This window comes from Thermobia domestica, chromosome 8, assembly GCF_964235325.1.
Source record: "Thermobia domestica chromosome 8, izTheDome1.hap1.1, whole genome shotgun sequence".
Taxonomy (NCBI): domain Eukaryota; kingdom Metazoa; phylum Arthropoda; class Insecta; order Zygentoma; family Lepismatidae; genus Thermobia; species Thermobia domestica.
The window spans coordinates 71001784-71017481 of NC_137461.1; the positions used below are offsets into that span (position 1 = coordinate 71001784).

The following is a 15698-nucleotide window of genomic DNA, read 5'->3' on the forward strand; positions in this document are numbered from 1 at the left end:
ATCTCCACAAGAAAGGTTTAATGCCGCAGGAGATCCACTAGGATCCACATGGTTGCTAGTTTAGGTGATAGTGCCCCTTCATATGCCACAGTGAAGAAAAGGGGAGCCGAATTTAAGGTGTGAGAGTCTCCATTGAAAATGACACTCAGTCAGGAAAGGCCGTGGAAGCACAAACTCAGAAGAACATTGACAAAGTGCTTGAAATCATCATGAATGATCGGCGAATGACAGTCTAGACAGATTACTGAGACTACAGTAGACTTTTCTACTGCAAGCGTTGACCGAATTATCACCCACCCAGTATCTGGGAATGAGCAAGCTTTCCGCAAGATGGGTGCAAAAACTTTTGACACCTGATCAAAAGCTCACCAGACGCAAGAATTCAAGGGACAGTCTTCATCTCTTCCGGACAAATTCAGATATCTTTCGCACTCGATTCATAACAGTAGATGAGACGTGGGCTCATCATTACCAACTAGAGTCCAAACAAAGTTCCCTCATCCCCTCCCCCCCTCCGATGAAAGTCAAGTCTGTCCTCTCAGCTGGAGACGTGATTCGGAAGGTTTTCTGGGATTCGAAAGGGATAGTGATGGTGGATTATCTTCCAAAGAGGCGAACAGTGACAAGGGAGTACCATACAAATCTTTGATGACAACTGCGTGATAATATTCGGCAGAAGGGTCGTGGGAAACTGACAGCAAGTGCTTCTTCAACAAGATAATGCCCCTAGCCACAAGTCAGTCATCCCAATGGCAGCAATTCATGATTGCGGCTACGGATTGGTGCCCCACCCACCATATTTGCCTTATTTGGCACTTTCTGATTTTTATCTTTTTCCAAGGCTCAAAAATGAAGTTGGAAGGTACTCATTCTGACACTGATGATGATGTCATACATGCCGTAGACGAAATTGCGCTTTCGACAATTCGTTTTTTACCAGCAGCATTAACGCACTTGAACATCGATCTTGTCAGGGGACTACGTTGAAAAGTAACACGATCCACAAACTCTCTGCTGCTCTGTTCATAGGTAGGCTTACAACTTTTGTAAAAACCTTCATTTAACAAATTTTTTACCATTTTTTATATCTCCATAATGGTTTGATATATATATCCATTGAAGAATCTGAAGGTGGATTACAGAGACAGAAGAATAATATGTCAACTTTGCAGGAACCATACAGCTGTTATACGAAGAGATCAGAAGGAAGCAAGAATAAGTAAAGGATGTGGACTTTCACCTCTCCTGTTTAACGTCTATATAGAAGAGATTGTGAAAGAATTCTTTGATAAAAACGAGAAAGGCGTGAAAGTAAATGGCCAGGTTTTCAGCAATAAGATTTGCTGATGATATAGCACTGACAGCGGAGAATGAAAAGGAGTTAACAGGAAGCACTTTCAAACTTGAACGACCAACTGAAAAAAAAAAAAAAAAAAAATGCAAAATGAAGATAAATAAGAAGAAAACCAAAGTGATGAAATGCACAAGAGCAGGACAGGAAGGGACAAACGTATGGGTAGAGGGAGAAAAAACTGAAGACCTTAAGACTTTCTCCTCTAACATCCTCGGACGGGAGGAGTGGAAAAGACGTAAGTTCAAGCATAGCGCAGGCTAAATAAGCATTCAATAGGAAAAAAGGACTGCTAATATCAAGAAATGTGTCTTTGGACGTTCGAAAACGATTTATTAAGACCTTGTGGCGCTTTACGGGCCAGAGACATTGACATTGAGAAAAGCTGAAATATCCAAGCTGGAAGCATTTGAAATGTGGTGTTGGCGCAGAATGCTGCACATATCATGGACCGAAAGGAAAAGGAGTGAAGACGTACTAAAGGAAGTTAATGAAGGACGACAGATCATGAAGACAACAAGGAAAAGAAGAAACAGCATGCTCGGCCATCTTGTTTGGCATTCCGATTGGATCACCGTGTTAGAGGGAAAGACAGAAGGAAAACCAGGAAAAGGAAGACCAAGGATAGAATATTTAGATCCAGTTACGAAGAAGATATCTGATCAAAGTATAAAGCAGGTCTCCCAAGGGAGAGAAAAGTTTTAAAATTTCCATGTTGACTACCAACCTATGGTTGAGGTGAGAAAACCTGTTTGGAAGCCTTTGTTTCAGCAACAAAGCAAAAGTGAAGCTGGCGTAAAGATAACGACCACGCCCGACGTTGCCACACTTTGTTTATTCCGTGTGACTTTTGAAACACGTATCGGAAGATCTAGAAGATAACAATACAGTTGTCGAAAGCCTAAAAGAGGTTAATATAAAAGATGCCATTTGCTGGCTGACAGAATCTTGGAACAGTGTGAAAGAATCTATCGTTCTGAAAAGCTGAAAACATATTTTGCCAAATAATGATAGCATGATGGAATAAATTCAAGAATCTTCAAATGAAATAGAATTAGTATATGTCATAAACAGCCTACAGGTTACAGAGGCAGTAACAAATGAAGATGTGAGTGATTGGATGCGAGATTATGAATAGTATGAACTGTTTGATAAGACCATTGTAAATTTGGTCACACAAGATAACACTTCGGGTGGTAAAGATAATAATAAAATGGTAAATGTTGAAAGAATCAGTCACACGAATGGTTTGATAGCAATCGAGAAAGTACTACTCTGCGTCGAATAGCAAGGTTATAGTGTTACGACGTCTGCGCAGTTTAGCGGCCGAGAAACTAAGCAGCTTAATGAAGCAGAAGACTCCGAAAGACTTATATATATATATATAAAGATATGTGTATGCTAAACAGTGCCTTATTTGTATTGTGTTTTATGTAGTGTACTGTATGTCCTATAAAAGCAATAAATATCACAATAATTAATAATCCAATCAAGAGAAATAGTCAATGAACAACAATAACAAATACTGTACAAAATTTTCTATGTATCCATCCGTATTAACCGAGTATTTGCTTATCCGAGTTAGATCCAGTCCATATTAGCTCGGATAATCGAGACTACTGTATATATATATATTTATTGTAAACGGCGTTATGATCTTTATGTCTGTTGAAAACCATCTACGTAATTGGATGCGATACGTAAGCACTTTTTCGAAATAAAATTCTTTGAAAAAAGTCAAATTTTCAATTCCTTGTAACTTCGTTTTTGTTTGTTCCAAATACGTCATCTGATGACCGATAGTCCAGGAACTTTAGCATTTTTCTTCGGAAAAATTAGAAGCCAAGGTTTTACTTCACAAACACGTTCATTAGGTCATTCTAAATGACATATCAAAAGTCCCCGACTTTCTGATGTACGCTTCCCCTTTTTTCAGGGGGTGGAAGTGGGGGAGGAAAACGCAATTTAAAATACATTCAAATTCAGCTTATTTGCATGTTAACCTAAATATTCCGAATAAAAAAAACAAAATTTACCGGGAACGCTTAGCACATTCGCTCGTAAATGTTTCACAGGAAGTCCCAAAGAATATCGGGTCGGGTTTCGGAAATATGACGTCATCAAAATGGCCGACACCAGAATTTGTAGTGTTTTCTGGGAATGGTTATAACTTTCCGCAGAATAGTGGTAAAACCGTCGTTTTTGTTTCAGATTGAAGATAATTAATTACCAAATGTACGGAATGAAACGTGCTGTCTGCATTGTTAATTTCTTTCGAGATACAATAACAAAAATAACTAGTTTTTGAGTACCTGGTTTTAAGTGTAAATGCAAATAACTCAGTAATCATAAAATATTTCAAAATATATCTTCAAACAATGGTTGTAGGGCATTATAAAGCCTTTCCAACGGTACCTGTACCTGCATTTTTTTGTATTTTGAAATATAAGGAAGGTATATTGTTTTATTTAATAGACCGACTCTTGTAAAGAATATAAGCCTACTTTTTTTAAAAAAAAATTGAAAAAAATGGATATAAGATTCAATATCGCATTAGAATCCGTAAGTCACACACTTCCCAGACACAGATACAAAAATGAGGATTTACAACGTTCGGCGATAGATTCTTATCGTTTGTAGAATGAGAAATGTAAAAGTCAGAGTAATAATAAACAAGAAATGTAAACTATTCAACTCACCTGAAATGGTTTACTTATTGAGTTCCTTTGCTGATTGATAAATAATAATTGTAATTATAGCATGTCCACCTGGTTTGGGACATGCTATAATTACAATTATTATTTATCAATCAGCAAAGGAAGTCAATAAGTGTTCGGCCTCTATTTCTTCGGCGTCCATGAATATTTCACGTTCAGAGATTCCTTCCGTTGGAGTGACATTCAAACAGGATTATCTGTGACAATTTGCACAAGCAAGAGAGCAGAACAGAACCAGCTTTCGACATCCACACACATTGCCTTATTTTTAAATCATGAACCGAAAATCATTTTAAAGGGACGTTGGAGCAGGTGGCTGCGTTGATCGAATTGGTACTAACAAATTGTCTTTCATAACCCAACCCCACTCCTCAGGATTTAGTTGGTTTCCGAGCCATGTTTGTACGTGGTAATAAACCCGAAACAAATGTTGTGCTGCAGCTGAAGTCGGTGGTATGGCTTTTAAATCGACAGACTTATTTCTCTTTACGGATTTGGTGAAATAATGATAACGGTAATCATTTAGTGAAATGTCATTTGCAGATTTACCGTATAAACCCCCCGAAAAAACTGTATGCCATTTTCAGTTATTTCTGGATGGGAAACATTACTTCGGTTAAAAATTTCTACGACATGTTTTAAATCTTGACGTTTTTGTAATAATTTCAAACAAGCTGATTTCCCCTTCTGAAAAATGGCAGATGTTCCATCACAGCCTAAAAAAGCATGTAGAAATAAAATATGATTTTTGAATACACCTTCTAAACTCCTTGATGAGTAAATCTTCTGCTGTCTTCCCTTTTCCTGGCTTCAAGAAAAAAATTTCTAAATTCGGCAGAGATCGAGCTGTCATGATTACTAACAAATGAATATCCTCACCAACAGTAACTGTAGAATTAGAATTAATTTTTGATATCGTGAGTGAGGTTTCTACAATGAGGACATCAGCATCATTCTCTGCTTGTTTGACATCAATGTTATCAGTGAGCAAACCAATCTATCTACTTTTGTTGTTTGCATTGGTGAGAAAGTTTTCTTGGCTCGTAGTCGCAACCATGTTTCCGTCAAATATAATTGCTTTGATGCTGCTTTCGAGCACCGTCGAAGTTGCTCCATGCCTTTTACATTTTTCTGAGGATTACTATATCCATCAAATACGACGACAGTGTTTTCACCGTAGTGTTTTTCCGTATATGCCACATATTTATCACAACTATCCATGAAAGAATCGTTTTGACGCCACACCATTCGATGAAGAAGGAACCCTCCATCAACGACGTAGTTTGCGTTTCCGAGATCAGGATGAACATTGTTCGGGTTGAAGATGTTGAATAAGGATGATTTCTTCGTTTTTCTCATTCCAGTTGCATCAAAAAGAGCCATTGGGTAAGGATCCAGTTCGAAATTTAAACATGCTCGAAGGTCATCATTTGATCTTTTTATTACGCTGAATCGTTGAAACAACAGCAGTGGATCGATACGCTGAATCGTTGAAACAACAGCAGTGGATCGACAGGCACAGTAACATCATGTACCGTAAAGTGACTGTTCACTGTTTGAAGAGAAAGAACCCTATCAGTACGAGAATATTTTACGTCATAAAAATTGTCACCAACTTTTCTTTCCATCATGGTTGCTCCAATGTTCAGTGCATCGTAGCAGTTTATCTTCTCCACATTACTTGTAACCCCTGTTGCTATACACATGATCATTTGTACATTTGGGAAAGGGTTGTGGGTACTGGACCACTCTGATACTTTCCTAACATCTTCTTGGTCCCGTTTGATTCGAGATTCTCGTGCATCTACGTGCTGTTCTCCACTTGCAAACGAAATCCCACAAAAGTTTTCTAGTCCTTCAGAAATGTTGCTCGCACTTAACAAACCAACAACAAACTTAGTTAAAACATTCTTTTTTGTACTTCTTCCATGCACAGAGCCTCCTCGTATCTTTGAAGACTTCATGGGTGACTGTTCTATTACCATATCTCTTGGAGTTCCACTAAAAATTTGTCTGATCGCTTAACAGTGAAAAAGTCTGCAGTAAATTTTCTATAGATGTCTCCATCCATTATGTTCTCCAACTTTACCATGTCTTGTACAAACAAGTTGGCACTTTTAGCGTACAAAAAATGTCCTGCGGCGTGGAAATACGGAATCATCCTCTTCACTGCAGACAAATATGCTTTCCAGTCACCCATTTTCTCTGCCCTAATAAACTTTTTGAGGATTAACACCATATCTAAATACTGGTCCCATAATTGTGCAGTTGGACCTCTCTCTTTTAGTTGGTTTGGTTACAAAAAATGCAAGTGCAGATACCGTTGGAAAGGCTTTATAATGTTCTACAACCTTTATTTGAAGATATATTTTGAAATATTTTATGATTACTGAGTTATTTGCATTTACACTTAAAACCAGGTACTCAAAAACTACTTTTTTTTTTATTTTATCTCGAAAGAAATTAATAATGCAGACAGTACGTTTCATTCCGTACATTTGGTAATCAATTATCTTCAATCTGAAACAAAAACGACGGTTTTACCACTATTCTGCGGAAAGTTATAACCATTCCCACAAAAGACTACAAATTCTGGTCGGCCATTTTGATGACGTCATATTTCCGAAACCCGACCCGATATTCTTTGGGACTTCCTGTGAAACATTTACGAGCAAATGTGCTAAGCGTTCCCGGTAAATTTTGTTTTTTTATTCGGAATATTTAGGTTGACATGCAAATAAGCTGAATTTGAATGTATTTTAAATTGTGTTTTTCTCCCCCACTTCCACCCCCCGAAAAAAGGGGAAGCGTACATCAGAAAGTCGGGGACTTTTGATATGTCATTTAGAATGACCTAATGAACGTGTTTGTGAAGAAAAATCTTGGCTTCTAATTTTTCCGAAGAAACACCAATTTTTTGACTAAAGTTCCTGGACTACGAGTATTCGACACTAAGATGCTTTGGATGTGCATTACCCCGTCCATATTACGTGCGTTATTATTGTTATAGAATCCTCCAAAATGTGACACTGTCGCATCCGATGTTTCTGACACTGTCGCATCCGTAGTTTCCAACACTGGGTAACAAATGTGGTATTCAAAATATGTAATAACTTGACGTAGTGCCATTTGATAAAATATAACTTTATGTTGGCTTGAGATTTCAACTTTTCATTTGAATCATTGCATATTCTAACTAGAAATCTAAGTCTTAATGTAAACTAGGTAATCTAAATAGATCAATGCAAAACATTTTTAAATTTCATAAAATTCAAGAATACTATATTCTACATTTTCACATAATAATTTTTCGCCATTGTTGATCTCCCAATATTGAGAAGGGAAAAACAAACATAAGAACGAGAGTTTGATCAGTGTCATTTACCTTTTGTTTTCAGTTTGAATCAGACTTCAGGAAACTAGATAAGACATTTCCTTATTAACAAATTAACTTACTGTGTGATCTTTCCAAATAAGTTCACTTCCAGTTGAAGGAAGCAGTGAAGTTCCCAAGATGTAGATATGAAATAATAAGTTAATTGGATGCTCTACCAGCTGAGTTACCAGCGATCTGATCAGATTTCTGAGTTTTTGAATAGTTCACAATTAACCACCAGAAAACTGGTGCTGTCGCTGGTAGCAGTTCTAACAATCAGATTTTTCCGTTATTCCAACAGTGATCCTTTCTTAACTAAACTATTTGGTTAATTAGTTCATGGTAAGATGGTTTAGCTAAAAAGGAATTGTGCTTTTTCATGATTATATAGTTAACGGGAGATCTGGGTTCGAATTCCCTTATGATCTCGTGTGTTTCGGTTCCTACATTAACAAAATCTGTTATTTTCATTGCGTAGATGCTTCTGTTTCTGATTAATGCTATGGATGTTGATTTGGTCTTAATACAAGGTTGATACATTGCTTTTCCCAAAAGTGAAGAGCACTTGTGGAAAATTCTGCATCTTATGGGTGCTTAACAGATTAGTTGTTGTTATAATTTGTGAATGTATTCATCGTATTTATAATAATAATAATATGCTATAAAATACTTTCTCGTAGATGTGAGAAGACTGTAATTGCGTCTGTTAATGTTTCCAATTGCATAAGATTTTACACCACCGCTCTGGAGATAGAAGCAACAGCATTAATGGATTATTGTTCCCAAATGATATCTACACATTGGGTAAGTTTCTTCTAGAAGAAATTAGTGTGTCTTGGTTACAGGTTTATGCTGTACGGATGCTTAAATTGAAGAATTAGTTGACACTTTCTGTCTTTCTCCAATTTTCTGTTTCTGTGAAGACGCTAGGAGTTATTAATAGTCTTTATTGGTTGTTAATGTAAGCCGCGTGAAGAGCTGCCTGTAAGTACTTAACACTAAGACACTCACGTTCCTTTTCTGTACCGGGATGGAAAGGGTGGGAATTAATTACACAAGTAATAACTGTATACACTAATATATACAATATCTATATGTAAGTAATAACTATAACAATAATTGTAAACACAGACATCTTGAAGCTTTCATGGCGGATTTTCAGAGCACCCTTTACTTCTTTTGTTGTTTTGATGACGGTGAAAGCGCCAGTGTTATTGTTCCAATTTGTGTTAGAGTCCGCAAGTCGGAGTTTGAATTCTATTCCTTTGTTCGAATGAATAAGAATAATAAAATTAAAAAAAATAGTGTGGATGCGGATATTTGCATGAAAATAGTGTTTTCGCGGATATGTTTTTAGTTTTTGTGCGGATTGTGGATATTCGTAGAATGACAATAATTTTCGTGATGTTTCTTTGCAAACACTATTAATTGTTGGCGTCTTGTATCAGTGTATCAGAGTATGATTATCCTTTTGTTGCTAATAACTAGACGAACAAAATTGTGTTTCTTTGGAATTTCTTGCTGTTATCTTTGCATTCAAACTCTGATAATAAGTGTGAAGTACTAATGTGATTTTATTCAAATTTGTTTGAGATGGCTTATTCTTCGTCAAGAACCTTCTATTTCCATTTTACCTTTTCCTTTTAAACGAAGACTCTCGTGTATTATGAGTAGTGAAATTAAGAATAAATAGTGACTTGCCCTGAAATTGAATTATAGATACAATATTACGAACTAGACGATTTTTTTTTTTTGGTCACAAATCTAATTTTAAGGGAATCTTAAATAAGTACTGTGTTCTCTATTAATTTGGTACAGGGGCGTCATTTCAGACTTCGCTTGGGGGGGGGGGCAAGAGCACCACCGACATAAAACTCCTGTTTTGTACTAGTATATTAGTATACAATTGATTAAAGTATATGTGTTCCTCAAACTCTTGGGGGGGGGGGCAATTTCCCCCTTTCCCCCCTAAATTACGCCCCTGATTTGGTAATTTGTGTCATCATGAATTTTAGTCTGTTTTCTTTTACTGATTTACGTTTAATATTTAGTTGCAGTTTTATTATTTTATTATTAATATTAGCTATCTCATTATCTGCGGATGCGGGTGCTGATGAGGATATAGATATTGCGTACGCGGAAGCGGATGCAAATAGAGATGCTGGGGATGCGAGTAGAGATGGAGATGTGAATAGAGATACTGGGGATACGAGTAGAGATGATGGAAACGGGAATAGAGATGATGCGAATAGAGATGCTGGATAGAGATACTGGGGATACGAGTAGAGATGATGGAGATGGGAATAGAGATGATGCGAATAGAGATGCTGGGGATGCGAAATTTTACATCCACACATACCTCAAGAAATAGATTTCGTATGCCCTTCTGCCTCTGAACGATTAAGATTTTTTTGATCACTTTTACATCATCAATGTTGTGTTTTCCATCTTTTAGGTGTTTTGAAAAACCTGATGTTGGAGCACCATTGTATTTCGCATAGTAAGTATGTTCAGGGCCGGCGCGAGGGGGGGGGTCGAGCCGTGCCACCGCCCAGGGCGGCAAAATTTGAAAAAGAAAAGAATACTGTCAAAATATAATGCTTCGTAATAGGCCCACAAATGGAAACACAAAACTGTACTCACCTGAGAATGTAATTGAACTTACTTCACTCACATTCAGAAAATTACTTACTCAGGAAATTCACAGCATTCCCCCTCATTTTCAATTATCGAACTACTAGCCACAGGTATCTCGTTCAATACTTCCTTTGCAGCGGAGAAGATTTTCAGCTAGGATGGATAAGATTTTCAAGGTGTCTTTTATATTTTTTCTATTCAGCAATGTTCTAACGCTCCACTCCAAATATGCAAAAGGTACACTTCCACTTGAGACAGGGCGTTTAGCCTACAGCATCTAGAGACATTTTGGTTCTAGCAGCGAGTTTTTAACTAATTTACAAATTGGTTAAAAACTCGTTGGTTTCGTACCGGTAACAGACACCACTGGCCTAGGACTGACAGAAGTACTAATAATAAACATCTAAAGGAAATGAACATTCCAATCGAAGACATGAGGGGCCAAGGATATGGCAATGGTTCCAATATGAAAGGCAAACATTCAGGTATTCAGAAGAGAATTTTAGAAATATATTCCCGAGCCTTCTATATTCCTTGCAGTAGTCATTCATTAAACATTGTCGTTAACGATGCAGCCCAGCGCCTCAGTACGCCGATTCAGTTTTTGTATAGTTCAACGTTGGGCTATACTAAAGAAACATATTAGCAGTCTCATTTTAAAACCAGTAAGCACCACGAGGTGGGAGAGCCAAACTGATACTCTGACTCAACTTACGTGTTAGATATCAAATAGGGGAGGTTTATGATGCCTTACTTCAAATAAGTAACGACAATAGTTAAGATAGAATGGTCACCCACAATGCTCTGTGTATAGCAAACCAGCTGCGTGGCTACTTTTCTTTGCTCATTCGTTATCTGTTATGACTTTTTACTCCATGTCATATATGGAGTATGTAAGCAATTTTTTTAAAAAAAATCTTTGAGTTTTACGTCCTACGATTATGCCGACTAGGTTAAAGCGGACAGTGATGATAAGAAATTATGAAAATGGTGGAATGAAGAAAGTGGTAGGAAACGGGAGAACCCCGAGGATCTATGCACACGGTGTTTGTCCATCACAAAATTCACTTGGCGCGAGCTGAGATCGAACCGCGGACCACATGCACCACAGCTGAACACTCTACCACTGAGCCACCGTGGCCCCTCAAATATTACGTAAGCATTCGAGAGAAGTAGTTCAATTTTTTGTTTACTTTTCCATTTCATACATGCTTTTAAACGGGGCATCTTTTTCATGACACTTAAACGTCTTCTGTCAAAATAAGGTTTGCGGATTAAAGGGGCGGCATGTGATAGTACTGCCCAGGGCGGCAAAACTGCTAGCGCCGGCCCTGAGTATGTTTAGTGTACGTGTTCCTTTTCGCCATTTCTATGAAGTATCTTGGCATGTTCATGAGATTTTACAGGCACCTTCAGATTCCAGCGAATTGGTAAAATAAAATTTTACATCTTAGTAAGTTTTTCTTTATGTTCTTTGGAGGTACTACTACTGTTTTATATAAGCTTTATGTGATTTGTTTCAAACTGAATGAAAAGGCATGCTTATCCGCTTATTAGTATCACCCTTTGTTTTGAAAGTGTCTGTTTTGAGCGATGTTTCAACCTGAAATAACATTTTTCAAATTATCAATATTCCGATGCTCATTATTTAAAAGAACTCACGTATAAGCATCCTATGATACTATAGACAGCGATAAATTTTCTAAAAATACACTGACCAACCAAAACATTATAACCACTCATTACTTCTTGAACGAAGTCGTTGGTTTAACATAAAAATCATGGGACACAATAGAACCGTTTGCCAGACGATGACAAGTCTCTCTCTCGGTCAGTCAGTGTGATGCTTATGCGTAGAGTGTGGAAGGACAGCGATATGTCAGAGTTCGATAGGGGCCAGATTGTGATGATTTTGCGATTGGAGGACACCTTGGCTGCTCTTAGCTATAGGCAGGTCATTTGCTGATTATACACACCCATTCATTTCAGCTATATTTTCTACCTGCGAATGGCATCTTTCAGCAGGACAGCGTTCCGTGTCACAAGGCCAGCGTTGTGCTGCAGTGGTTTGTGGAACACAGTTGTGAATTTTAATTGATGTAATGGCCTCAGACTCACCCGATCTTAAACAAATTGGACACCTTTATGATTTTATTGAACGTGAGATCCGAGCTCATCATGGAATTTATTCAGTTAAGTGACTTGTGTGTTATGTCTCGAGCTACCTACCAAAGCCTCATTACTTCTATGCCAAGCAGTATTGCTGCTGTCCTGTGAGTCAAAGATAAATATACCAGATATTACATAAGTGGTCGTAATGTTTTGACTGATAGTGTATGTTATAGTGTCTAACTAATCATCCATTGTATCTGCGTCGAGTTTCCAATAATATATGAGTTGAAGGCAACTTGATAAGTTTGTGTTCAGCAGCTTTAGTTTCTTGACGATAGTGATCGTTGAAATAGTTTGCCTCTTTCTACAATATTATAAAGGCTTATTAGTTTTTTTTTTTTTTTTTTTTAAATAATATATATAGTTTGAATATGGCCTCAATGTTGTCTTTGACTTATTTTCCGATGCTTAATAAAAGTTGATTTCAGTTCTATTATTATGCTTTGAACAGAGGATTAAGGTTTTGTGAAAGAAATTCTTCAAAAAATTTGTGTAGAATTCCGAAGGAGAATCAACTGAAAATAAATAACTCGTTTCATCCACGAATCGGTAGTATTGTGTATTTTAATTCTAGAAATAGTAGAATTTTGTTTTCAAAATGACTCAGTAACACATTTTCTAAAATTGAGGATAAGGAGTTTCCCTTTGCTAGTTTGTCAATCTGTAAAATTTGTCAAAAAGTGGAAAACGTTATTTTCCAAACGGTTGTTCAATAGGCCTAGTATTTATTCGATTCCAGTTATCCGTATTTCTGTTTTGTTAGCAAAACTTGGCCAATGTTAAGGGTCTCGACGTATACATGTGGATATACAGCCAAGAACGGAAGGGATACATGGGTTGAAATATTGCTCAAAACGGACTGTACTAAAACAAAGGATGTTGCTAAGAAATGGATATGCGTGCCTTTTCATTCAGTTTCAAATAAAAGACAAAAATATTTCGGAAAACGTAATTGTATCAGTGTTTGTACTCATAAAGAATATAGAGAACAGCGTAACAGGATTTTTATTTTATTTCAGTTATTATTATTATTATTATTATTATTATTATTACTACACCAACGCGTTAGATTCTGCCTATGATCTCTGATGCACATGAAAATACACTTTCGTATGAATAATGAAAAAGAATACACACTCTAGACTGAACAAACATATTCATTATCAGGCGTGGCAATCCCCCTAAAGGCTTGGACGCAACCCCCAAATTTTTGTCATTTTAACCCCAAATATACCTCATTCCCCTTGAATATACCATTCTCCAGTTTGATCGTAACACTTTCAATGAAAAATTATATCCCATCATTGGCGCAACCTGCGTCCTTAAACCCGCTTTGAGCACTCCTGTTCGTTATGCTAAATCCAACAGTGCTCCAACATCAAATCTTTTTAAAGCATCTGAAGATACAAACCACAACAATGATAGTGGAACTACCAAAAAAAAAAAAAAAAAAATCTTCACCGTTCATAGGGCACGCATAGGAGACTTGTTTTTATTCGAAAGAAGAAATTAAAATTAAACTCCGACATGCTCAATCTGAACGAGAATTGAAATAACATCAATGACACTTTCACCGTTACCTCCAACCACAAAGAAGTACAGTTTATTAATATTCGTATAATATGAAAACTCTGAATAGAAGTCTCAAACTAATTGTGTTTACAAGTTTTGATATGTTAGTGTATATAGTTATTACCTGTGCAATTAATTCCCTTCTATTGTATCTTAGAAATTCTGGTAGCAGTTTACGAAAATTTGACGATTAAATGATTTTTTTTTTTTTTTTGAACGGGATACAGAAGAACATTTAATAGTCTTTGTTAGTTTATTTACAATATCTTCTTGATAATCATTTAAGTATCTTCTATGGTTACACCTTATAGATCATTACTTACTCGACTGAGGCAGTGTAAATGTTATGCATATAGTTAGGTATATACCTAGGTATAGTGAAAGAACAGAAACGTATGATAAATACTGAGAACAGAAAAACATTTAAACCATTAGAGACGCTCAGCTTTCAAGTTTCGTCAGCTTGTCTATGGAGTATAGAGAAGAAATAAAAAAGAATATTAGAGAGCTCCAATTATATATATATATATTCACTTCGTGAGAAAAAAGGAGATGCAGGGTGGGTATAAAAATTATAATTAAAGGTGTGTATACAATTGTTTTGAGCACAAACACAGATACTAAATAGAGACTTTTAGACTTAAGCCTCAATCTGCTCGTGACTAGAGTGTAGGAAAGAAAAAAAAGAAAGAGAACGAATACTAAAGAGAGAGAGAGAGAGAGATGTGTGTGTGTGTGTGTAGTCGTATGTTGTGTTAGTTATTTTGGTGTTACCACCCAAAATTACTAACAATGATGCGACCCTCCTACGGAGCTCCCTATTTGCTAATTATATAGTTAATTTACGTTGAGAGACCTTGTTCGATTCGCGACGGGAGCTTATGTAATTCGGATCCCACGTTAAGCTGTAGGTCCTCGTGTCATATAACCTCGATGCTGAAAGAGACGCTAAACTTCGGTCCAACAATTTTTATATATGTGTTCTGATCAAAATTGCATGTTAAAGTTATTTTGTATGAAACAATTATTCTCATTGATCAAAAAAAACTCAAAGTAGAGAACTTGGTTTACTAGTAATGGATTCACACCGAGATAGTTTAAAGATGGAATATTCCTTTTTCGCATTTAAAAGAATGTCCCTTCCGTTTCTTTGTCATATAAGCAAAAATGTACTCCGTATTTCTCTGTCTTAGTTTACTTCTTCAGTGCGTTTCTAGAAATAAATTCATATTATAAAGTCTTTCGGTAGTCTTTTCAGGAAATTGTGTCTGTGCATAGTAATTAATTGATTAATACTTTATTCAAAAGCTTAATGGTGAGAAATTCTACTATTTTTTTTCCGGGGACAATTTTAATGCCTTGATTTGACAGATTTCAGTGTATTGTATGTATCAGTATTTTAGTATACTACAAATTATTATTAGTGTCATTTGCTGAACTTACTGAAGCAAATAATCATATTTGTTTCCTGTTTCTTTTTTGAAGGTTGTAGATGTTCTTTATTTAAACTTAATGTGCACTTGTTTAATGTGCTCTTTGTTTAGCTTTCTGCATAATCCTAACTATAGCTGTGTTTTCAGCTTAAGGAGAACTTAATTTTGGTTAGTTTTTTCTTTCTTCTTTTAACGTTGCTGGTTTATTTATCTCTTGCTTTTAATTCAGTAAATCCAATTGCCGTATGATGTTTTATAAACACTCATAATTCTGTTCATGATGTTTTATAAACATCCATAATTCTCTCCACCGGGAAACGAATGTGGGACGATGCATATGCAAGATACTGACCAGCAAGCTACATGGGAGATTGTGTTAATAAGATTCCTACTGTCAGGGAACAGTTCTGTTTGACTTCCGTGGCTATGTTTTGTATGAT

At 36.4% G+C, this 15698-nt stretch overlaps 1 protein-coding gene across 3 annotated transcripts in view; it reads left to right on the forward strand.

Annotated features, from left to right (window-relative positions):
- Positions 1 to 15698, forward strand: part of LOC145692985 (ankyrin repeat and FYVE domain-containing protein 1) — a 262326-nt gene that overhangs the window by 34598 nt on the left and 212030 nt on the right. For all 3 annotated transcript variants that reach the window (XM_081768611.1, XM_081768613.1, XM_081768612.1), the window contains exon 5: positions 8125 to 8248. In XM_081768611.1, the coding sequence (XP_081624737.1) occupies positions 8125 to 8248 (124 nt within the window). The remainder of the gene's footprint in view (positions 1 to 8124; positions 8249 to 15698) is intronic.